The 24,148-nt window shown below is 45.2% G+C and overlaps 1 protein-coding gene across 9 annotated transcripts in view; it reads right to left on the minus strand.

The window, feature by feature from the left end:
* Positions 1–307: 307 nt before the first annotated feature.
* The window catches only part of tcf4 (transcription factor 4), a 134,420-nt gene continuing 110,579 nt past the window's right edge, over positions 308–24,148 (minus strand). For 3 of the 9 annotated variants that reach the window (XM_028971075.1, XM_028971076.1, XM_028971072.1), the window contains 7 exons: positions 22,568–22,647; positions 22,212–22,415; positions 11,582–11,714; positions 8,526–8,676; positions 7,702–7,931; positions 7,183–7,315; positions 308–4,917 (listed from right to left, as the gene is read on the minus strand). In XM_028971075.1, the coding sequence (XP_028826908.1) occupies positions 4,869–4,917; positions 7,183–7,315; positions 7,702–7,931; positions 8,526–8,676; positions 11,582–11,714; positions 22,212–22,415; positions 22,568–22,647 (980 nt within the window). In that variant the 3' untranslated portion in view covers positions 308–4,868. Of the gene's footprint in view, positions 4,918–7,161; positions 7,316–7,701; positions 7,932–8,525; positions 8,677–11,581; positions 11,715–22,211; positions 22,416–22,567; positions 22,648–24,148 lie in introns of all 9 variants that reach the window. The other 6 variants (XM_028971081.1, XM_028971078.1, XM_028971080.1 and 3 more) reach the window with 4 other exon arrangements.

Below are 24,148 nucleotides of genomic sequence, written 5' to 3' on the forward strand. Positions count from 1 at the left end.
ACTTTTTTTAGAATATCAAATATCAATGTCAAACAATCAAATACACTGTTATTGGTTTTGATTATTGAATCATTATGAGAAACACAGGAACTACAGTACTATGTTTTTGGACCATATTTAGCACTATTAAAATATAGCCCTCAATTTCTGAGAGGACCACAAGGGTCAGTTCAAATTATGATTGCTCATTACAGTTTACAGTTAAAATGTACATATCACATGTATTTGTTTATGTAAAATTAAAGAAATACTTTTTGTTTTTAGTAGTGCTTTACACGCATACACAAAAAGGAAGGAGAGCACTAGGTTATAAAAATGGCACATTTATTGCTACAGAACGGTCATGTACATGACTTCATTGAATAACTACAAGATGAAAAACAACAGGCAATGGCCTAATATGAGCTGGCTTGAAGAGAAATTCCAGCGCACAACCTGTTTGGACACTTCTACTATCTGAAAAACGTAAATGTTAATAATATCAACAATATTAATAATAATAACATAAAACAAAAATAAAAAAGGAAAATAAAAATAAAAGAAAAACAGGAACACAGACGTCAAAAGTACAGGAAAAAAGCTCGAGGCACGCAGCCACACATTACAAAGAAAGTGTAACTGTATTTCTTTTCTTCTTTAGAATCACTGCTGCAGGTTTGGATGGTACCCCTCCCTCACATCTCTAGATTCTGACTGAGGGCCACTGCTAACAACACCATACAGTTTCGTCTCAGTAACAAATTGTAAAATAAAATGCTTAAATAGTTAAATAAAGTAATAACTTGAATGCTTTCAAAAATCTACAAAGTGAAATATTTTAGAATTGGACAATTGTTCTCTTTTTATAATCATCATTATTATTATTATTTTAGTTTTCTGCAATATTCCGGGTATAAAAGGATTGCCCCTGCAAAAAAATAAGCCAAATAAATTCTTTTTTTTTTTTGTCAAATTAGGTATTTTATTTCTGTAATAGGGTGCACTAGTCTATTCCATAGCAAAAGGGCACCAGACAAAAGAAGCTTTATAACAAAAAGCCAGGCACTGATACATGGTAATTCTCTGCTTACTGTATTTTTCTTCACTTAATTGCATCACAAGTAACAAGAAGAATGAAAAAGGCCACAGTTCATATTTTTTTTCACCATTACATGTGTCTATAATACTCTGAAATGATCATGTTGAAAAGCACTGCACTGATAATACAGAAGAACGAAGGGTGGCATTAAAAACTCGATTAAAGAAAGCGGGTCTCGGCGCTGCCACGCCTCCAGCGGAAGTCCTGTCACACTGTCGCTCCAGTCAGTGGGTTAGATTTTGTGCTTGTTCAGGATTTAGAATCAGTGTGTGGTTACGTCCCTTTGTCTCTGTTAGCCTCTCCAAGCACGTCTCGCAATATATGAAGAAAATTAAGAAGACTGAATGAGCAGACATTATGGAAGACTGGATATGTACAAACTGAATACTATATAACAGAAATGAGGACAAATGAAATTCAGTTGTAATCTTCTGTTAGTTATATTACGTGTGTGTACTCGTCATAAGAGGAATCGTTGGAATGAAATTGCTGTTTTGTACAGCTATCCCAAATTAGGATTACAGAAAAGTCAGTTGATGTTCGGCAGTGGGAGAGACAAAAATCCTTTGATTAATTAGTTGTGTTTCTTTTTTCCCCCTCGTAATAAGTGAAGCCACAGCTGGGAAGCAATTGGGCTCCAATGATTGTTCAGTTTATTAATATAGTTTTCAAGTTACAAAAATTAGCACTTCTTGCAAAAACAAATCTGACACACAACCACGTTTTTTTTTTTTAAATATAAAATGTCATTTTTTGTGCACTGAAAAACACACTGATGAGTTACCAAATATCAGCTGTCTGGGTTGGTTCACCACACCTCAGGATTTCCTCCGAAGAATGTTACATGAAATTAGGACACTTATTGTTACACATGGGAAAGAGAGCCTGGCCTAACAAATACTGACAGAGTCTCAAAATCGGTACTGCAGTTTAACCAGCTGGAATTTTTTTTTGTACACACACATTTGAACATGTGACTCAAACAGAAAAACAAAACACTGTGTATTTCTTGGGAGTGGCACCAAAGACAGAAAAACGATGAAAGATTCATCCCATAACTCTCTTCCATGAAGTATAATGTCAGCAGAATTCAAACCTGAACCGAGAAACCTTGCAGGGCTTAATTTTTCTGCAGAAAGAGATTTTTATCTTGTGGACACACCAGCTGTTTAAAGAGCTGTCCCATGGACCAGCGCTTCACTACAGCAGCCTTGGCCAGAGGGCAGTGCACGAGGAGCTGTGAGCTGAGCCCGGGCATTGACATTGACACATGTTAATGCCACTGGATACTGCGTTTGGCATCTGGCTAAAACCACCAGATGATACACTGCTTAAAAAATCCCATTGCTGGGCTGACAAAAAAAAAATAAAAATAAAAAATTAATCACTCACCTAAAACAACATGAACCCTGCGTTGTATAACTATTTACATTTTCATATCCAAAAAACACAATTAAAAATGGCAATGTAATGATCATGGAGCATCAAAACAAATATTATATACCTTTTTTGTTTATCAATACCTCAGCCCCTAAAAGAAATGTTCCCAGAAATATAAACATAATGATTAAAATAATAATAAAAAACATTTTGAATAATTTGACCTCACTACATTTTCAATGTGACACAAGTTCAACACATACTGAATTTACTTTTTTCATCAATTTAACGGAAAAAAAAGTAAGAAGAAATAAAGAAGTGATACAACGTAGTTCTAAACACAAAATAACAACAGTCTACATGTAAAAATATAACTTTTACATACACAATTTCAAAATAATGGTAGGTTTGCATTTGTTGCATACAATTTACAAATGTCTGTGTGTGTCCTTTGACAACTAGTTAGCAGTGTGTGGAGCTAATGGGTCTCCGGTCCCTAGAGTCCTGCAGGCGGAGCCGCACTGTCGCTATGATGCTACGCCGCCGCAGCGAATGCATCGTGTCTTCCCAAGTGCCTCTTGTACAGTCCTGCCCAGCTTCAGAGAAAATAATTCATCCCCTTCGATCCCTCCTCAGAAAACATGACACCTTCCATATATATTGTTTATATATTTCTACATTTATATATATTGATTTTTTTTCTAATAGATTCTTTTTCCAGTTTCAGTGCCTTGTGTTGATTGGATAAGTAAAACCACATAAAAAAGAGCCGCCGCTCTCAAGCGGCAGAGGGTGGTTCTTCTTTTTCATTTTATTATTATTCTTTTTTTCCATCCCTCCCCCCCTCCCCCGACAGAGAAACCAGAACAGTCAAAGAATAAGAGAAAGATTCAAAAGAGAAAAGAAACAGTTTTACACATACAACCACACATTTTACTGAAGACTACTGTGGCTCACAGACAAGCCGATATTGAAAAAAGCTGATAGCTATAATACAACGCCCGATAACCGACGTGTCGCTCACTATGGAAACCAAACCAGCTGCGAGGTGTGAGGGAGGGGAGGGGTCAAAGGTCCTTGGGAACGGGTGCCATAATTTACTCAAAACCATTTTTTTTAAGTTTTTTTTTTTTTTTTATCTTTGCTTTCTTCAGGGACACGTCTTCTAATTACATATAAGCATACAGTACATTAAATACAGTTTATCCAAAAAATACTTTTTTTCCTTTTATTTTTTTTGTTTAAATTCCAGGCCATAAAAAACCTGACTGCATAGAGCTAATGACTAACGATTCCCTAAGCTTGCATCCTATAAAGTTCCAATAAGGTCCTCCTTCTTCACGTCGTGTGATGATATGGACTCTAAAAGGCACATTGGTAGAAGTGTAGCATGTCAAAGTTGCATCTCTGGGTTTAATGCAGGGCGTCAGGGACCACGGAGAGAATGGGGGTGGGGGCCGTGGGGCAAGGAAGAAAAAAAGAAAACCCCACAAAATTAAAGGAACCGAGCAATGGACCACTAGGTGAACGGGCTTGACCTTGCGTTGCCCAGAACCTCGTTCCTAGAGCCAAGGCCTCCTCGCCAGCAGACAAAGCACCTGCAAACCTTTCCTGCTTTGCCTGTCAAAAGCACCTTGCCATGAGCAGCTCCCCTCCCCGCACAAACGGTCTCTACACTCGGCCCGTAAACTCGAGCATTTTTTTCCGACGGAGCAGTCCAGGTGTGTGCTGGTTTAGGAGTTGCTATAGGGGCAGGAGTGCCCTCGTTCCACTTTCTCCTCTTCCGAACAGCCATTCTGCACTAGCCATGAACGCGACCTCACTCTAATCTCCTGCCTGGGTTCAGAAGTACACTTTTTATGTCATTATTGCAAGATTCTTTTTGTATTTTTCTTTCTGCGTGCGTGTGTAATTGTGTGTAAAACAATTTTGCGTATTTCAACAACGTAATCTCTTCTTTTTTGTTGTGATAGCCTCCTCTCCCCCATCGAAACCAACTTGATTGACTTGATTAATTGTAGGTTTCTTTTCATTTTCGACTTCCGTCACAGGAGTTCAGGCACGGCTGCAGGTTCCACAGTGTGGAGGAGATTGCCATTCAGTCTGAGGGCTGCGTGCAACAGCTCCGCAAAGTTGGTACAACAACATGATATGTTTGAAGAGTTGCCCGCTGATTTCATTTTATACTTTAAAAAGAAAAATCTTGTTGTGTCTGACACGGTTATGCATTTTTCTTTTCAAACGGGGAATGCTGAAAGGAGAGGAATATGCGTCTGTCCTCTGCAGCCAATGTACATATGCAGATATTTCTACAGAAGGCATGAGACAGGTTAGGGAAAATGTGGGTTGGTCAGGTGGTTGGTTGGTTTAGTTCACTGACTGATTGGTTTGTGGGATTAGAGTGACGTCATCAAAGGATGTGGTCGCTCAACGATCTGATGAACTCCGGCAGCTTGCACCTGAAGGAGAAGAGGTTGAGGTTAGGGTGGGGATCCTTGAATGCCTTAAAATGCTGACATAGCTGTCAAGGGAAAGTGACAATGTGACTCTTAAAGTCAGCATTCAAAACTAATAATGGTCAGGTTTACAATAATAGCTGGTCTCTAGGAGCTAGGTTTTTAAATATCATTTAAAAAATACCTGTAATAATAGCCGGTCACCTTTAATAGCTGTATACAGCAATAGGATGTGACTACTGTAAAATGTCTAATTGTAGACAGCACTCCTATAACAGATGGTCTCTTCTAATAGCTGCTGTGTGCATTGTGACTGAAAAGAAGAATCTTTTAAGAACAGGCCTACAATAATAGCTGAGTAAAAAATTTTACTGCCAGCCTTCAGGGGGAGTTGGGGTTGTTAAAGTAAAAGTGAAGTGGTTGTCACATGTGATACACAGCAGCACAGCACACGGTGCACACAGTGAAATTTGTCCTCTGCATTTAACCCATCACCCTGAGTGAGCAGTGGGCAGTCGTGACAGGTGCCCGCAGAGCAGTGTGTGGGGACGGTACTTTGCTTAGTGGCACCTCAGTGGCACCTTGGCAGATCGGGATTCGAACCGGCAACCTTCTGATTAAGGGGCCGCTTCCTTAACCGCTAGGCCACCACTGCCCCATCTCATACATCTCTATACACTTATAGACCTATGTACATTCTTACATATAATTATACTCAGTAGATATATTTGTTTATGAACAGTATAAACAAATTCCACAACTTGTACAATAACACTTCACGCATCCTTGCACGTTGTTGTTCTTTGTTGTTGTTTTTTTCTACACTGTACTTGAGAGACACCATCTACCGGAATCAAATTCCTTGTATGTGCTTGCACATACTTGGCCAATAAATACGATTCTGATTCTGATTACTGCTCTACATTCACATCAGAGGCAAATGTCAACAATTGTTTGTCCAAAAAGGCATCTAAGGTAGTGGACATTCTGAAAAGTTTTAAATTTCATGTATATAATAGGTTTCACCAATGTGCCAACACTTCGACTTCATTTTAAAATCCTGCTTTAACACCCACAACACTTCTACTCAGCATTCAAATTAGTAGTGACCTTCAAATCGAAAGCCCTGACAATTTCAGGAAGTTTTTAATGATCTTTAAAACCACATAAATTCTTTCTAAGGCACACTTGGCAGAGTAGGTGTTGAATTATGTCACGCCTGAGTGGGACAATTTGATGAGATAAAGTCCTTTATGGACTTTGATTACAAATTGTGTGGACAGGCTGTACTCTGTGAGGAGACTAATGCACAACCTTTGTCCTCATCATCACAGTCTTGATTATGCTACACTCAACTACGCAGTGTGGGCCCTACTTCAGTCTTCAGAATTATGCAACTTTAGTAAAACCTCAGGGAGTTCAGTTAGTTACATCCATATAGAGTGGCCAGAAAGATGTTTTATAGAATAAATTAAAATAATTTTCATGGAGCTATATTAAACCACTGAGAAGTGAGTGATATTAATTGATATTTTATAACGCACCACATTTTCACTGCAGGAGGCTAACAAACCCAGGTAACAGGCTTTGATTATGCAGAATTAATTGCGAACAATTAATTGCAAATGAATTCTGTAGTACAGCACCATTAATTACCACATATGCACATGAACTCCAGGTATACTGCCTCAGAGCATCGGAGAGTGCTGCATTCAGAGTTATCTCTGAAGATGCCGCACAAACAAAGACCCAAACAGCAGAGGAGGGGTAAAAGAATAAAAAAGGAGAAAAAAAAAACTTCAAAACACACACACATTACAGACACACTTACTGCCAATCTGTTGTTAAATGTACCCAGCGTTTTTGTTAATGCAGAGGGTTTTGTGGTGCCATCCAGCCCCATTGTTCAGTCATTACTGCCATCCACAGACAAGTCAGTCACAGCTCTCTGCACACACAATCAATTAGGACAGACTGCACGAAGGAGAGAAGGGGAAAGAAAAAACGCCCAATTTCTCCACTAATCTGTCTGCTAATTTGGCTAAGATGTGCACATTTGAACTGAGTGGCAAACACCTTCATCAACATAGTGTTGGAGCTGGACTGCTTCTCGGTGGAGGGCTCTTCATAGCGCTATTTCTGATTTTAGCAGCTATTTTTCCCATAAATATCAACCAATTGAGCCGTCTGCTTATTAGTTTGGTACACATGTGAACAGCAGATTAGTTTAAAGTGAAATATTCTGACCATTTAGGGGTGACTTTTTACATTTGTCCCATTGGGTTGGAGGCATCGCCCATGCTGTGGTGGGCCCCGGCAAGTGAAAGGGCCGGCCCATCGGATGAAACTTTTTCTTCCTCCCGTCTCTTCAGGCATGCGGCCTTGGGGTTCAGGTTCCTCTCTGGAACATAAACAGAGAAATGTCTTTGTGTGATTGAGCCAAGAGAAAAGACACAAGAGTCTGTGTTTTTTGTTGTTGTTGTTTTGCAAGGTGCTATTCTTGTCAGTGCAGTGCCACCAAGTGGGTCACAGGAGAATTTCAGACTCTGGGTTCAGGCTCACCATGTGGTCAGTACTGTTATGGTTCATACCGTCAATTTATGAATTAATATGAGTAAATGAGTACTGTCCACTCCTCCGGTTCATTTCTGACCAGCCGCGAGTCTTGTTATGTAGTGCTATGCTATACTAATATCCAGTGCACTGTATTGTGTGTAAGTCATATTGGTGCATTCTGTTAAATAAAATATATCCATGAAGAGCTGTAATGTGATATGACAAACTCACCCCTGACTTGCTGCTCCAGGCTGAGGATGACTGCCACGGCCTGGTGCAGGATGAGCAGTTTGGTCTGGGGCTTGTCGCTCTTCAGGTGCAGCTGCACCATGCGGCCCAGCTCCTTGAAGGCCTCGTTGATGTCACGGACGCGCAGCCGTTCCCGCGCGTTGTTGGCCATGCGGCGCTCCTTCTCCCTCTCAATCTTCTGCTCAGGAGTCAGGTCTTCATCATCATTATTACTGTGGGATACAGAGAGACAAGGAGACACAGGGACTTGGTTCACACTGAGTTCTACTACCGTGGACAGTAATTTTATGTATTTATACTGTATTTAACTGTTTACATAATAAAAGAGTTTTTTTTACATTACATTACATACATACTGTTCATCACAGTGAATATCTGAGATCTGGATCCGAATTAGTCAAATTGTTCATTCCAGGTGAAAAGTCTATAAACCATGACTGGTTTATCCTGGGATGGGGTGCACTATGTGCATTTGGGAATGTGGAGGACGACCCTACACTCATGTGTGAGAGACAGCTAAAACCAGGCTCAAGACCATGGGGAGACTGAAGAAGGGCTCTTTTTTAATATTAAATTTCTTTTTTTTTTTTACAGCATCCTTTATCGGCTGTATGTTATACAGCTCTTTCATAGTAACATAAAACATTCCAATTAAATCAAATTGAACTAGTATTAGGTTGGTTATGGTCTCAAGGTGCGTAGTTTCTCCATTTAACTGCCCCTCAAAGCACATTGTTCACTTCATCAAAATCCAGCCAAGGAGTTAAATGAAGCGAGCGCTAGGCTACGGTTACCTAGATCTTGACCTATCAATAGCTTTGAGATCCTTGCTGTCCGAATCTTCCTTCTTGCCGTCCAGGGTCTTGGCATCCTGCAGGTTCTCGTCTCCCTCGTCCTCCGACTTGATCTCCGAGCTGACCGATGAAGTGCTCTGGCCTTGCAGTCCAGCAGACAGAGCTGAGGACAGAGAACGACAGTCAGCAACTGTACAATTTGAACAGCCAAATTTTGTCTTTTAAATTCAATAATGCACTGGGACATTTTTAATATATTAAAGGCCATGCTGAGTTGCCACAACGGGTAAGCAAATACCTTGTAGATGACGTTTCTAAGCTCGACAGTTATGTGAGTGATGAATCAGAACAGCAGTTCATTTAGAGAAGATGAAAAGAGCAGCGTGGGGAAAGGCAGCTTCATTCAATCATTCCCACCTTAACGTTCAGCCATCTTACAGCCATCCGGTTTTAGATCAAAGGCCTTGTTGTGTGTATTTGTAGGTAATTTTGTTAAATTGGGTACGGTTTAAGTAAAACAAACGAATAAATAATCAAAAGAACAGTGTCATAACCCAAACTGTTGGGAAAATGTTATTAAATGGACTACATTAATTGTCTTGGTATTCAGATACACCTTAAAAATCTAGAAAGTGCAACAATAATAAGTAACCAAAGTATTTAATTAATGATTATGCTCTTTTCAATCAATTGTGAAGAAAAATGTATGTCTTTATTTGTTAATAAATTATTTATACATGATTTAGAATTAATGGTACTGGTCTGGGGTATGAGTATGTTGGTCTTTTTTTTTGTGCTCCTAATTGCGGTAAGGGTGACTGGCATACTAACACCCACCCCACCCCCACCTTAAAGCTGCCGCTCCATCCCCCCAGTGCTGGCAGCCCGGAGGGGTGTAAGGCAGAGGAACACTGTGCCCATTGTCTCACACCGCTGTCAGCTGGCTCGGGACAAGCTCTGTCCCTGTCACCATAAAGCCGACCCCCATCACACCATCCGACTCTTTTTACTCCTCTCTGCCGTTCACCAGGCTTCAGAGGCACAAGTCCAGACACCCCCATCATTCACAGAGACCAGAGAACACACAGACAACAAGCCACAATCGCTTCCTTTCACCGTCACCATAAACTCTGGGCCTGTCCAGACACTCCCTCCAGTCACCCGGTCCCCATTCGCCCCGACTGGCCGACATTAAAAGCAGCGTCCCCCTCTGTTTCCCGGCCCGGGCGCATAATTGCCCGCCTGTTTAGGGATGCCAGCGCCGCTGAATGCCACCTCTTCCAGCTCAGAAACAAGTTAGTCCACATCACTCTTTTTCTCTCCACTTAGACAAAGCGGTGAAAAGGCTCCAGGCCCTGTCTGCTGGAGTAGCCATGATGGAGGACGAGCAGGCCAGCAAGAGTAGCGTGGGCGAACTGGACTGGCACCGCTGAACTGGTACGGGGCGATAGTAGCAGAGGAGGAAAAGGTGGAGAGGAGGGGAAAGCGAATTACGGGCTAAATTAGGCGTCCCCCCACATCTCTTCTCCCTTGGCGAGTTAGTGCCCACACACAGTCTCCAAATTGATTTCTCCACTTTTTCAGTGCTGCTTGATCCAGTTAAGGCCGAGGAGGAACTCGGTTTTTCTTTTTGCACCCCTCAGAAGTCTTAAACGTGTTAGGGAGACAGGACGATCCAATCAGACGACGCATTGCCTATGCATTCGTTTGCAAAGTCAGGACTCCCAACCATGACAGAAACCTTTAAAACAAGTCTCATTTTTCTTCTTCTAGCTAACACCTCCCATTTTGAAACGGACTGTGTGCTAAAGCGCCTTGTGACATAACATGGTTAAAAAAAGCAGAAAAATCAAAGCGAAATTCACTCTAGGCGCTCTATCATTGTCCTTCAACTCACACCCAACACTCTCACGCAAATTCCAAATGTGTTCTTTTCACACTAAAGCATCACCTCCCTGTCAAACACTTTTGCGCTTCTAAGTCCACAGCGGTTAGAAAAGTAAAAAAAGAACTCACAATCGCTCCAGGCCTCACCGGTTTTTCCTGCAGGCTTTAATTCGCAGAGCCGCGTTTCGATACTGAGGCACATTATTTATAGTTCTGGACTTGGAAGTCCCAGAGCAGCGAGCCAACTCCACAGCGCTATAACTTTGTTTCCCTAGTTTGTTTTATGGTACTCAGCACCTCATTAGACGTTTGGCTTGGAGGCCAAGCAGGCAATTTTCAGAGAGAAGTGCTCGCCCCTTTAAACAACTTTTAGCCTAATTTGCTCCACTGCATCGGTCATATACAATTTCCTTTTACATATTCATTTTTCATAAAGCAGCCTCGGTGAGAGTGAGAGTGTGTGTGCATGTGAGCTCTCTGCTAGGGTCTAATTATTCACACATTACACTTGGGGAATGCCAAGTGCACTGATTTTATAGTTGGCATGTGTCCGTGCGGCATGATTTGAAATGACAGTCAGTATTTTAACAGCCACTTCTGCCGCTGACTGTTTTCTCACAGGAGTCGCCGCATTGGGGGACCCTGTGGCCCCTGCTTTGTCACAATTTTGGAGGGGGCAGCAAGAATGAGTTGCACTGTTATGCTGTGTTGACCTCTCGTTGCGTATGTGTTTCACACTGCAGTTTTTTTTAGTTCATCTGTTTTAGTCCCAGTGTTGAGTATTATTAAAAAGGGGCGTCCCTTTGTAGGTGCGTTTAAATGCGTTGGAGAAGGCGCTGTAGGTGTATTTTTGATAGGTCACTGGGAATGAGACCATATATATATAGTAGAGCTATATATATATTTTGGAATTTCTGCTGGAAGTGTTAGATGTATAATAGATGAATAAGATGAAAACTTCTGAAACAGCAGTGCCATACCTTACATTCTAAAGGCAAAACGCAACACCTGCAGGGGCGGTCAAATATTATATTTTTCGTTTTAGTCATGAAAAAAGGGGTAATCTCATATTTGGGTCATCTTATGTTTGGGCCAAAATCAGAAATGCTGTTCTAAAGATGAGACGTTTCCTCGGATGATGCTGTGAAATGCTGTTTGCCCTGTCTGCGAGGACCACTCACCCCTGTAGGGGTCCGACTGGTTCAGGTCGGGCGAGGTGGCTGACTGCACAGGCAGCTGAGGGACTGGCACTTGGTTTGGCACGATTGGGTGGCTTCCTCGCAGGCCGACGCCATCCTCTCGATGAGCCCCCACCTGCAGAGAAAAGGCATGGGATGATAAGGGCGGGCATCACAATTAAAAAAAAAAAAAAAAGCAAAACGCACGCCTCACACACAAAGCCAAATTAAAAAGGCTCATATCTTTCTCATCAGGGACCCTGTCATCCCTCCCACCCACCGAGCTCCTTCAGACTGCCGCGCAGTGCCGGCGGTGACCTGCAGAGGGCACCCTTGCCCCGCTCCGCGACACCCGTCGGCGCGATGAAGGAGCACCTCGGCGCGCCCCCGTCTCTCCGCGGCGGCGACGGGCCCGGCGGAGCCGCTCAGGCAGGTAAAATACAGGGACGGTCTCCCCGGGAGCCTCGGCGGAGCGCGCCGATTCTCACCCATCTGTCTTCTATCATGTCCGCCAACAGAACTGACAATTATCTTAATGCCCATATGTTTAATTGTGGGCTTCCTAATTCCCCCGACAGGATCTGGAGATCCGGCAGGAATTGCGATTTGGCACAAGTTTTTTTTTCTTTCTTCTTCTTTCTTTTCCCCTTCTTCTTCCCGCTCCCTCACCCCTCCTCTTTTTTCCCTCCCTTTTTATTGGGAATTTTTCTTTTTTTCGAGGACCTGCCACTTTTTTTTTCTCCCTCCCTCCCTTCCTCGGCTCTCGCCTGTAATTCCTGCTAAGCCCCTGACAGCGCGGTTCGGAGATGTCAGCGACGCCTCCCCAGCTTGATGCAAATATCAGAAAATGTCGAAGGGCTTTGCGGGGAGAACCGGCGTCGCGTTCCAAGCCGCCATTTGTTTGCTCGTCTTTCATCACGACGCAAACGCAAAATGCAAAATGGCACACTCCTGGCTGCGGATGTGAAGGGGGTGGCGTGCGCGTTTCATAAAGGTTGTATATACAAAAAAAAAAGAAAAGAAAAGAAAAGGAGAACGAGTGCGCCGGTGCAAGCTGTCACCCGTGCCACCGTTAATCAGGAAGATGGTGCCTGGCGTCCCCCCCCGCCCTCAGTCATTACACGGAGCTGAGAGGAGATGCGACAAAAAATCATCACGCCAAAAAGTTTCTGGGTCAAGAGCAGAGATGCTCCCTTACGTTCCACTCTCTTTAATATCATCACCATGTACTTTTTTCCCCCACCCCTAATGAATCCATATGTCGCACTTTGATTTCATTGTTTCCTTCCTGGCTTTGACGTGAAACAATGAAAGTGCTGGCTGATGCTAAAACAAGGTGTCCTACAAAGTGGGGAAAGGAGGCCATCCATTGTGAAGTCGGTCTGAGAGGTCAGGGTTCCTGACGGTGAACCGCACACACCACCCGTTCAAATGCTATATCTTTTGTGTATAGACTAGATCACATATATATATATATGGTGGTCTACGCCACCATCTGCCATGACTGTTTACAAGCAATCAATTTGTTCTCCTCATGATAATACTGTTAGTATTTATGGGGCAGTGGTCCCGTAATCAGGAGGTTGCCGAGGTGCCACCGGGCAAAGCACCGTCCCCACACACTGCTCCCCCGGGCACCTGTCATGGCTGCCCACTGCTCACCAAGGGTGATGGTTAAAAGCAGAGGACACATTTCGCTGTGGCCCCGTGTGCTGTGCTGTGTTCTTTGCCAAGTGTCCCGGTGCCATCACCCGGCGGCTGTGTTTTTTTGGTTCCGGGAGCTCTGTGATTGGTCGGCCTGGTGATGAAGGCCAGGCTCCCTGGTCTGACAGCACCAGTCAAAAGCAGCGCTGTAGCCGCCTGCCAGGACCACCGCACACTGCCGCACGCGGCCAAGTGTTAAATGCAAACAAACAGCGAGAAGTCTGGATTTTATGCAGCAGAACCGATGTGAGACGTCTGAGCGCGGCCTGGCACCTGGGTGCAACGCTGACGCCCCAACTGGCACTGGCTTCCATTACACACACGAGTTGGGCCTTTATAGAAAACGTACAACTCCAGCCACCAAAAAAACACCCCGAAATCACAACCGAGCTGCTGAACGCGCCGATCGAAAGTCAAAAGTGGAGAAACGTCTTTCAAACAACAGCTCGAACCCATTGGATTGTTCTCACGTCCTGTGAGAAGTGACAGGAAGCGAACGGACCGGGTTGGAGCAGGGCATTTCGCTCCAACTTTCCAGCTTACTAACCAGAATCCCGTTTCTTGCGGCCGTGTAATCGTTCCCGCGCTCGATGTGACGTCTGCTCAGTCTTACTCAGTGGCGTTAAAATGCCGCCCTTCATCCAAACAACGCGCAGGGTGGTCTTCAGTACACCGCTTTTGGGGATCATCCGGCCTTCATGTGGGAGGAGGACACTTTTTTTTTTGAGGGGGGGCTGGTTGCCGAACTCATGCGCAATGTTCAAAGGGAAGAGGAAATTGTTCCCTCATGTCTGTACAGTAATAAACTCTGCTATTACTGCACGACTGTCACCGGACTGAAATTCGCACTTTCGAAAATCACGCTAATGGGAGCGTTTTGTGTACCAACCGTAACGCACGGTCGTGAGACATGGGACGGGTCTCCATGCGCGGCTGCCTGCTCTGTGCATTAAGAGCTATTAGAGTGGTGGGAGCGCTAACGCGGCCCAGGAAGAGGAACGAGTGGCGCAAATGAAAACATTAAAGCCCACAGCGAATTAGGACCATATGGAGGAAGGGGCTCGTAGAATGGCATGAAAGGAGGGAAGTAAGGAAGACGAGGTTGTATGTAACCGGATCCTGTAATAAGCTCTACGTATATATATGCCAGTCCCAGCAGGTGCCTAATTCCTATTTCCTCTCCCTCTCAGACGCTCCGTTACACCGCGTACGGCGCGGAGCGAAGGGCTCAGCCTCGGTCGTGTCGAATTGAAGATCTGAGGTGACTGACTGATTTCCTCCCGGTTCGCTGTGTAACGACATGGGGACGTTGGGGGGGGGGGCATACGTCTAAAATGCTGCTTTGATGGGAGCAGTTAAACACACTCGGAATAAATGGATTCACGGCATTAACCTGCTGTGTGTGTGTGTGTGTGTGTGTGTGTGCGTGTGTTTCCACTTCAAGGTCAGCGTTAGTATCAAGAACCCATCCGTCAAAAGCGCTACACAATGGCCCGGTGAGTTTATGGCCCTAAAAATAGCTCTCTTCTTCTCACAAACAATTGAGAGTAATGAACAGAAGTGTTGAGAAAGGAAAGACGACAGCAGGGGAGAAAATGGCGGCGGCTCACTTAAGGAAAACGGTTGACATTACCCTGAATGGTTGGAACAAATTGACTTCCTCCGAGGGAAGGAAAACAGAACGGCGGACTTCCCACACAATGCGGCATTTGTCAGGGGTGTCGGGACCCGCGGAGGGCTCACAATTGAGGGGTCGTGACACCAGGGGGTTTTCTGCGCGAGGGTGGCTCGGAGTAGCGGAGGAAGTTTAATTTGGCTAAAGAGCGACTCTCCCTGGTTCGAGTCCACACACACACACACACACACACACCCGCGCGCGTTCAGAGGGCCGTGTGAGGCGCTCATTGTTACCCTGCCGTGCTGGGGAAGGGAAGCCTGGCTCTCCGGGCCGGCGCAGCTGCAACAGATTTAGCGCTGCCTGCGAGTGCAGATGCGGACGCTAATTGAATTAACAGAGGCCCCGCTCCTGCTCCGGCTTCTACGCGGCCGCGCCGCGAAGCCGCCCTCCCCACGCTCCCGGCCGCGGCAGCGTGGAGCTCGCGCTGACCTGTCTGGATTAAGGGGAGTCGTGGCGTTTGCCGGCGGAGCTGAATGGACCTCGGTGTCCCGCGGCGACGGTTCCCGTCCCTCTCCGGTCTCTCACCAGACCCGGGCATACCTTTCCCATGATTTCACACTCGCACAGCTGTTCACCGCAGTAACCCCAGCGGCCAACGCCACGTCAGACGCTTTATTTTTTCTCTCGTTTTATATACTCAATTTGTCATGTTTCACATCTACGTTGTTTGCCAACATGAGTGCGCGGGATTATGGGCCAGATTACAGGAGAATATGCTCTTTCAACAGAGGTCTGTGAAGGGGGGCATGGTGGTCCTCTGAAATGGCTTTAATGGCCAGTTTAGGCTTAAGCACTTTGGTGCAGATGAATGTGACCCTGCGCAAGGCCAGACGTTTACGCTTCCATTACGGCTCTTCTCTTCTCTTCTCTCTCTGACGGTGCTGAAGTGACTCTGTGACGACACTAGGGGGAAGCGGGTGTTGGGGCCTCGCAGTGGCCTGCCTCTTCCCAGGGAAAAGTCATGTCACAAAGCTGGCCTCTGTTAAACCGTCGTTACCATGGTGAGGTGAGGGCGGGAACGGCCGAGGAGCTGCTGGCATTGCGGAGGGCTTGCATTTGTGCCTCAAGACACCCAGACCAACGTACGCTCGCACTCACACACACCAGGCTTAATTACGCTCACCACTTCCTGTGTTTCAGTCGCCGATAAAGTGTTTGTGTACCCCCCTCACAGATCCCCCCACCACAGGCTGTTTCCAGAACTGCCATTTTCTCGAGCCCCCCTGCCCAAAATGCCTGACGACGTTCTGCAGTTTCCCTTTGCAGGCCGAGCGCGGATGTGGCGCACAACTGTTCTGGCACATAATCAGAGACCGAGATTCCATTACAGTTAATGTCGGTGGCTCTGAACTCACATGAAGAAAAGTCGGAACTGTGCACAGTGGAAAAAAGAACCAGGGAAAACTGGTTTCGTTCTGGTTCAATTGTCCCACTGGACCTGCCACGTTTATGGAAAATAGGCATGCTTGAATTCTAGTTTAATGTGGCACGCATCATTTTTTTTATGTCACCTCATCCAATATGTCACTTTGCCATGCTCAACCACAACCACAACTCCATGGCTATTGGCATGAAGATTTTTGAACAAATTATTGTTATTGATACTTATGGCATAACCCAACATGAGGCATGTGTTCATGAACAACAATGAACCACTTGATACGATGCCAAATAATACATTTTCACATTTCATAGAGAATCATATCATAATATCATATGACAGCTGTTCCAGAAGTGGGTGATACACCCACTAGCAGGAATATTGAGCTGTTATGGGGGGTGGGGGTGTTTGGGGATATTAATCTATTTTTTAAAGGGGGGAGACTTTGGGGGGCCTGGGAACCACTCAAATCACATTAAATCATATAATATCCTGCTAAAAATGTCCTACTAGAGTCAAGGGCTACTAAGATCAGGCACATTGTCTATTATATACATTGTCTATTGTATACCAGTCTGTGACTGAGGTGTAAATGAAATTATTTATTTAATGTCATTGTAGTATCTCACATCCTCCCTGCTCTGCAGCACCATACTCCTCTTTCTCTCATATTTCTCTTCCTTTGACTTGGTGTCATTTCATCACCAAGATGGCAGCTCCACCCGCCTCCGCCCCTCATCCACCTCCCCACGTGCTACTCCTCTCCGATCAACAGCTTGACCCCCCCTCCTGCTCTCCCCCGACTCCAGTGGGTAGAAGTTTAGCTCCCTTTTAAAAGGCCACAGATCTGATGGCTTTTGCCCGCAATCTGCTCTCTCCAGAAGATTTACCGCAGCTCACGGCCTATTTATACAGAGCGGAGACAATTTTAAAAGGTATTACTCAATCTCTTTTAAGCTGTAATGCTCCAATCTCCTGCTTTCTAATAGGCCACACATCCATTTAACCTGCTTAGGGGAACACTCAGCTCCACTGAACCCACTGATAAGTGTTTAAAGATTAGGCCATGATACCTCACCTACCCTGGGAAGGCCCAGAGATAGATGTGTGTGTGTGTGTGTGTGTGTGTGTGTGTGTGTGTGTGTGTGTGTGTGATGAAAAGGCTGGATAAGAAGGATGCATGGATATTTGTTGTGTGTGTGTGTGTGTAGTTAGGGCTTTCCTAACACTGGATCAGTAGGATGTTGGGTTATTTGCTGTGTGCGAATGCAGTAAGGCTGCTGTAAGACTGGATAAGTAAGGTACAGAGTTATTTGGTCTGATTCTGTGGCATTATATTGGAAAAAGCACTTTAGGGGGAAAGCTTTAAGACATAAAGAATCAGAAGACCAAACAAGCTTGAACGCCCATGAAATCTGAATGTTCCCAACAGCTGCTTTTTGCCTTCAAAACTCCAGCTAAAACACTACTTCCGTGTACACCCCCCCCCCCCCCCCCCCACCACCACCACCACCACACACACACACACACACACAAAAAAAAAAAAAGAAAACACGCCTCCCTCCCCAGAAAACACGCTTCCACCCCCCTCCCCATACCCAAATGCACTGACACATCATGAGAGCACCTGTTTTCTCCATATGACCTCAGCCTTGCATCCCTGGGCTCCTCTAATACAATCCAGCTGTTTCCCAAGGGGGGAAGGGGTCCCTTTGGCGGACAGTGCGAACGATGGTGGGAAGAAATGAGGGGTGTCATACCCACACCCTGCATATCTCAACCAGGTGACTGAATGTCTAGAAAAGGGAAAACCAAAATATATATTTATTTTTGAGAGTCCTATGGCCAGACTGAGACTAATGCATTACTAATTGCATTAATTCCCATGAAGCTCTTCTGTGCGGATGGAGGAGCATTACCATATAACATGTCCAAGTAAGTGCTTAGTCCAAATCAATAAATCACAACTTGACATAGTTCTGAGAAAACAAACTGAATGACGAATGACTGAAATGATAGAAAAAAGAAAAAAAAAGCTAAATCCCAACTGGGTCTAAAAGTCGGGAATGTACTAAAATAAAAATGAGGAATTTTTAGGATAATGACCCAAAATTCTGACACTATGATATGGGTTGTGTCAGGCTGTTAAGAAAAATCAAATACAGGAAACAAATTTGGAAAATCATCCACATTGTCTGACTAAATGTGGCTGAGAGGAGCCAATCAAAGCCCTTGATGTTTCTTTTTGTTTTACTAAAGATTTTTTGTTTGCTCACGTAACCTCAGTTCTGAATATTCGGAATATTATAGACCCATTGAAAACCTTTATTTTACTCACTATCCATCACCATTTATTCCTTATCAGGGTCGTGGCTACTGGAGCCCATCCCGGGAGATTGGGCGTAAACTTTGTATATTATACTGTTAGTCCAATAGAAGTGTGTGTATATCTCTATTGTGCCTTGTGCACTCAAGCAGGTGTTGAAAGTGCACTATGAGCATAGCGAGACCGAGTTTTTTAAAAAGTTCTTGGCGTCCTTGTTTTCTTTTTTTGCAGGGAGGCGGTGCCGTGTGTGCGTGAGCGCGAGAGCGAGCGACTTTTTCCGTGGTGAGTGTTTTTGGGAGGGGGGCTTGCGTGGCGTAAATCAGTGATGAGAGGAACAGATGGCTGGAAGTGTGACTTAAGCGCTGTAATCAGTAGACGCCTGTGGGGTGCTGTGGCAAATATTCCTACTGATTCCCAAGCGCTCTACCATGGAAGACTTCTCCTTGCCACACACACATGCACATGCATACACACACACACACACACACACACACTGCATGCAGCAGAATCACACACTCTCTCCCGCATCAAACCAATTATGTTGCTGCTGATTCCCCAATGAACTACAAACTCTCATTACTGCACAGAAATGTGTATGAAGCTTATACACCCACCCCAACATAAAGTCCAGTAAAGTAGGTAAGGGACCATGCTGCTACCCCTCCACATCTGCTGGGCTTCAACAGTGTTAACGCTGGGTCCCAAACTTGCCGAAGTGTGAAGGGTACATCACAAAAAGACATGCTCACAGGGCACACGCGCCAGAGTGCTATCAAGTACTGTCCCTGAAATACAGAATCTTAACATAAACTCAGTATCAAACAGTGTTGGCCAGATTAGGATGGGTTCCGCTCTTCAGCCTTGGTTCCTCTTCCTAGTTAAGCTAAGAGCTGTAAAATAGTGCTTTACAGCGTCAAGATGTTTGATTTCAAGATATTTGTCTATGTTGAAACACGACTAAAATAACAATATAAAAAAATGTTGTAAAATGTCTTTGTAGTGCAGAGTGAATTTCACTGATGTCCCCTTAACACTTGCTTGTAATATTATTAGCATCATTATATCACAGCCCACACTATTTAATAATTAAATCGTAAGTTTCTCCACAAATCTGGACACTTTTTTTTTTTTTTTTTGGCGTGAGGTGCGAGTGGGAAAATAAACAGGCTGCACTGAGACACTAAACAGAGCCCCAGAGGCCCGGACCCACCAACGGGCCACCAGGACCTGGCCAGTACATTACTAGCCTGCCTATAATCAAAGGACCCCTTGGGCTGTCCTGCAGAATGCCCACATTAACGCGGCCCAGGGCCGTGCTGGTTTATTTATATTAAGGGAACGACCTCATTGGCTCAGGAGCACATGCAAACAAGCCCGTCTCTCTTACCAAGGGGGAAACACAAATAAACACAACAACATTGCTGCCTCTCGCAGCACACTTGCTGAGGCTAATTATGAGCCCCTAAGAAGAGCATGGATAAGCTCAAAACAGGCACACAGACACCCCAACCTGTGTGTGCGGGAGGGAGGGGGGGGCGCAAGTCGTTGCGTGAGAATGCCCTGATTGCTGATTGTTCCCAGGGACTTAGAAAGCAGTTCAAATTCAAAACACTCGCACAAAGGTGAGGTGAATTTAACAAAGCATGTCATGAAAGAGGTGAATGAGGGCGGGGTGCACAGACGTACTCCCGTTAGCCACCTGCCTAACAGTGTCCACATCCAAAGGACCTCTGTAGGTGACCTTTGGTGTCTGACACCAACACAGATCCTGTAAGTTGCAAGTTGGGATCTCTGCGGTTTCTACAGATGCCACTTTCTTCCAATTCCCCAAGGCAGCTGTCCCTGGAGTGGTTGGAACCAATCCCTGTAAACAGTGAACACCCCACAAGACCTAATCAAGACTAACATCAGAAGTTGGTCCTTGCCAGAGTCGCTCAGATCCTCTCCTGCTTCCAGCACAGGACAGCTCACCTGCTGCCTAAAAAATTGGCAGGTACCACTTTAACCAGATAATCAGTGTTATTCACTTTACCTGTAGGCGGGTTTAATGTAGTATCAGATTGGGGGATAGAGGCAAGTGCTTTTACCAGCTTTGTGTGATGTGTGCACATATTCTGGCGACAAAGGAAAATAAATAGTCTGCAAAATTCTGGTCACTTTGTTCATACACCACTGATCTAGAAACTATTTCCTGCTACAGTGTTCAATTTGATTTGTGGTGGGTGAAGGTTCATGCCATATCATGTGATTCAGTGACACTCTCGTCATGTCACAATCAATCGGTATTGATCTGTATTGCAGTGACTCCTCCCTCTATGTGGAGAAGTTAGAGCCAAACAAAGTTCGTCATTTATTCAGGTTTCATTTGTCACCCGTCTGTATAAGTGTACCGATTCCTTCTGTGCTTCCGAGAGCATGACTATTCAGTACTGCGTGTGAGTGTGTATGCAGGCGCTGCATGTGTTTGGTCTCTCTGCCTCCCACTGCTGCTTTATTCCCCACAGCTGGCTGCCTCTTTAGGGCTTGTTTCAAGTATAAAAAATAACCTTAAATATGGAAAAGATTACCAGCATCTTCCTTGATGTTTTGAAGTGAACCTCCCCCTGTCTCTCGCTCTTTCTCTCTCGCTCAGTGGTCTGATGGAATCCCAAAGCCATTTCCTTTATTTACCCCTGGTCTGGCTGCTGCTGGTCATGCAAAATGGCCTGGCCTCTGTGTGTGTGACCACATGTGCAGGTCTGGGTCATTGCCTAGCTGTCCTCACAGCAGTATAACAAGTATCCAGAGAGTGAGGACAGAAGAAGCCAAGAATACCCGAACCAGGAAACCATCCGTTCACATCCCTCCCTCCTTTTTAATCCCTCTGAGGGAGAAGTGGAAGAGACAAGGAGAGGAGAGAAAGAAAGAAGAGAAAAGAGAAGGTCCAGCTTGAATTGCATCAACATGTTGCACATTCCCCAGACCTGTTCCATAGACATGTGGAACTCATCACCCACCACACAGCCTGGAGAGGGTGTGTTCACACCAGAGGAAAAAAAAAAACAACCCTCCCTTACTCCATCTCCTCTTCATTCTCTATTTCAATCCTTTTCTCATATCTACTTCTACTTGCAGTAGAAATGAGCTTAAAGGCTATCAAAATATCCATTTCAATGAACTATCCAGTTACATGAGCTTTATGCAGCTTTACAGGTGCCTTGGTTCACATAGCGTAAATGAAACAGAACGGCTAGGAAATTAATGGTGAGGCGCTAAGAAGAAAGTTTGCCGGTTTTTAAGGCAACATTTGTATGATAAAAGTATGTTGCTCTCTTGCTGCTAGTATGTACGCTGAGGATTGGCTGAGTGAATGCAGACATGCAGTGTATGTTGTTTCGGGCTTTAATTTAGATTGACAAAGAAAAACCATCACACTGTACACTGCCTGGGTTAAATTAAGGTTCCCAATTTTAGTTTCCAAGGCATCTGTCCACATGGCGAGTCTTCATTATCACCTCATTTAGATACCGACTTGTAGACACGCATGCTCTCTCCTCGCTCTTACCATGATGGAGTGGCGGTTGGTGGAGAGCAGGCCGGTGCCGTAGCTAGAGCCCAGACCGGTCATGGCTCCATTGTGTGGCGGTCCAATCAAACCATGCATGTCGGCATGGCTGCTGGCCATGGCAGGGGAGGGGCCGACCGCATGGCTGCGCAGTACATGGATGGCATCGTCCAGCCGCTCCAGGCGGTCTTCAATGCGACTCTGCTGCAGGCGAGACCAGACCATGTAGTCAGTGTGTGGTATTTATCACAAGTAACCACATCAAACTCTGTTGTTGAAGATATGCAGTAAAACACACCATGGGCCGGTGTGTGCAGTGTGGAACTGTGTGTGTAATTGAGAAGTCATCTTCTTACCAGTGAGTGCAGTGGAGCCTCGTAGCTGGGGGAAGATGGCCCCTGTCCTCCGTTCCTGGGCCACACAGCTGTACTGGCTGCTAGGAGAGAGTAGAGAGCAAAACTCACTGCTGGAACATGGAGAACCCAACAGAATCCAACAATACATTTCAGCATGTATTAGTGAACCTCTCCTCATCACTATTCATCTCTCACTGCTGTCCCATGCCCTCTTTCTCCGGTTCTGCACTGAGGCCGGTAATGTCCTGTGACAGCTGGATAAAGGGCCACTCAGATACGGGCAACACAGTCCCACGTCTGCCGGCAATCAGATTTACACTGAGCCGGATGGAAACATCCCCTTCGGCATGGCGGGATGAGGGAGTGGACTCTTCTCCCTGGGCTCTGGAGGAAGCGGCCATATGCGAGCTATAAATAATGATCGGTTTTGCTGGACAAGGAGCGGTGCGCCTTGACTGTTAAGAACAATAGACAGCGCTGTTTTGAGCCCCCAAACTCGATTACACATCAGCACAGGTGGGCCGATGGCATGGCTGTCATATCTGTCATTTAAACACTGTGGCCCACAGCCACCATGTCTAAAGGGGGAGTAAACTAGTAATGGAGACCCCAGTGTACACGTCCGCCCCGTTTTTCTTCCTGCAGGGATAAGAGTGTTCCTTTCATTCGCACCTGCAGAATAAAAACAGCCCTTTATCTCTCGGCTCCTCATGCCTCGTTTTGTTCCCCTTAGCTTTTGTCAGGGCGCTTTTGTTTGGATAACCGAGTGACCCGCGATCATTAGCTGGTGGAGGAGGTCTGAAATTTGCGGCCGTACCCACTTTAGGAGATGGGGGGTGGGGGCGGAGGCTGGCGGGAATGGCAACGAAACTCTTTGATAGGCCGACGGGGTAAAGAGGGTGGGCGGCTGTGTCAGGTTGTTCTGCACCTCTTCCCCTCTTGAGTTGCCTGTGGGTTGGAGGGGAGGGTGTGTGCAGCCCACTCTGCTGTTCCGGTGCAAGATTGGGTGGGGAGGCAATTACGGGAGACGCGAGTGATTCAAAGGAAAGGCTTCACCTCTCTCTGAGTGTGACCCCACCTGTTTCCTGCAATGCTACGTCTCTTCGTTATGCATATTAGATCTTATTATGTTGTTTTTATTGTCCTCCCTTATGTCAGCACCCATTTCTTGCACCCCCCCCTTCACTTTTCGTTTTTATTATTAAGACTAATTTCCCTCTGCCAATTAGCATATAATTACCTCCACATTCATGTGCAAATAAAGTCGACATGTTGCTCCCCTCTCAAATTATTAAATTACTTTATTTCAACTTGCCTATAAAAGTAATTCTAAATATCAATTTACAGCAGCTGACTTGCGTAAGCTTTTATTTTTTAAAAGCAAGCTTTAATAACTTAACTGTGCGATAAATACCAATTACGGCCCCCCATTTCCCCAGCTGTGGCAGGACCTCGCGCTGGCGGTAAAGTGGGCTGCGCTCAGAGCGCCGCTCTCGCAACGATCTGCCGAAGTGCGTTTGTAATTAAGACTATCAGTCAGTGCGTAGGAAATATCAAACGCCTGCATAGCCGCTACAATTA

The sequence above is a fragment of the Denticeps clupeoides genome, chromosome 3 (genome assembly GCF_900700375.1).
Source record: "Denticeps clupeoides chromosome 3, fDenClu1.1, whole genome shotgun sequence".
Lineage (NCBI taxonomy): Eukaryota > Metazoa > Chordata > Actinopteri > Clupeiformes > Denticipitidae > Denticeps > Denticeps clupeoides.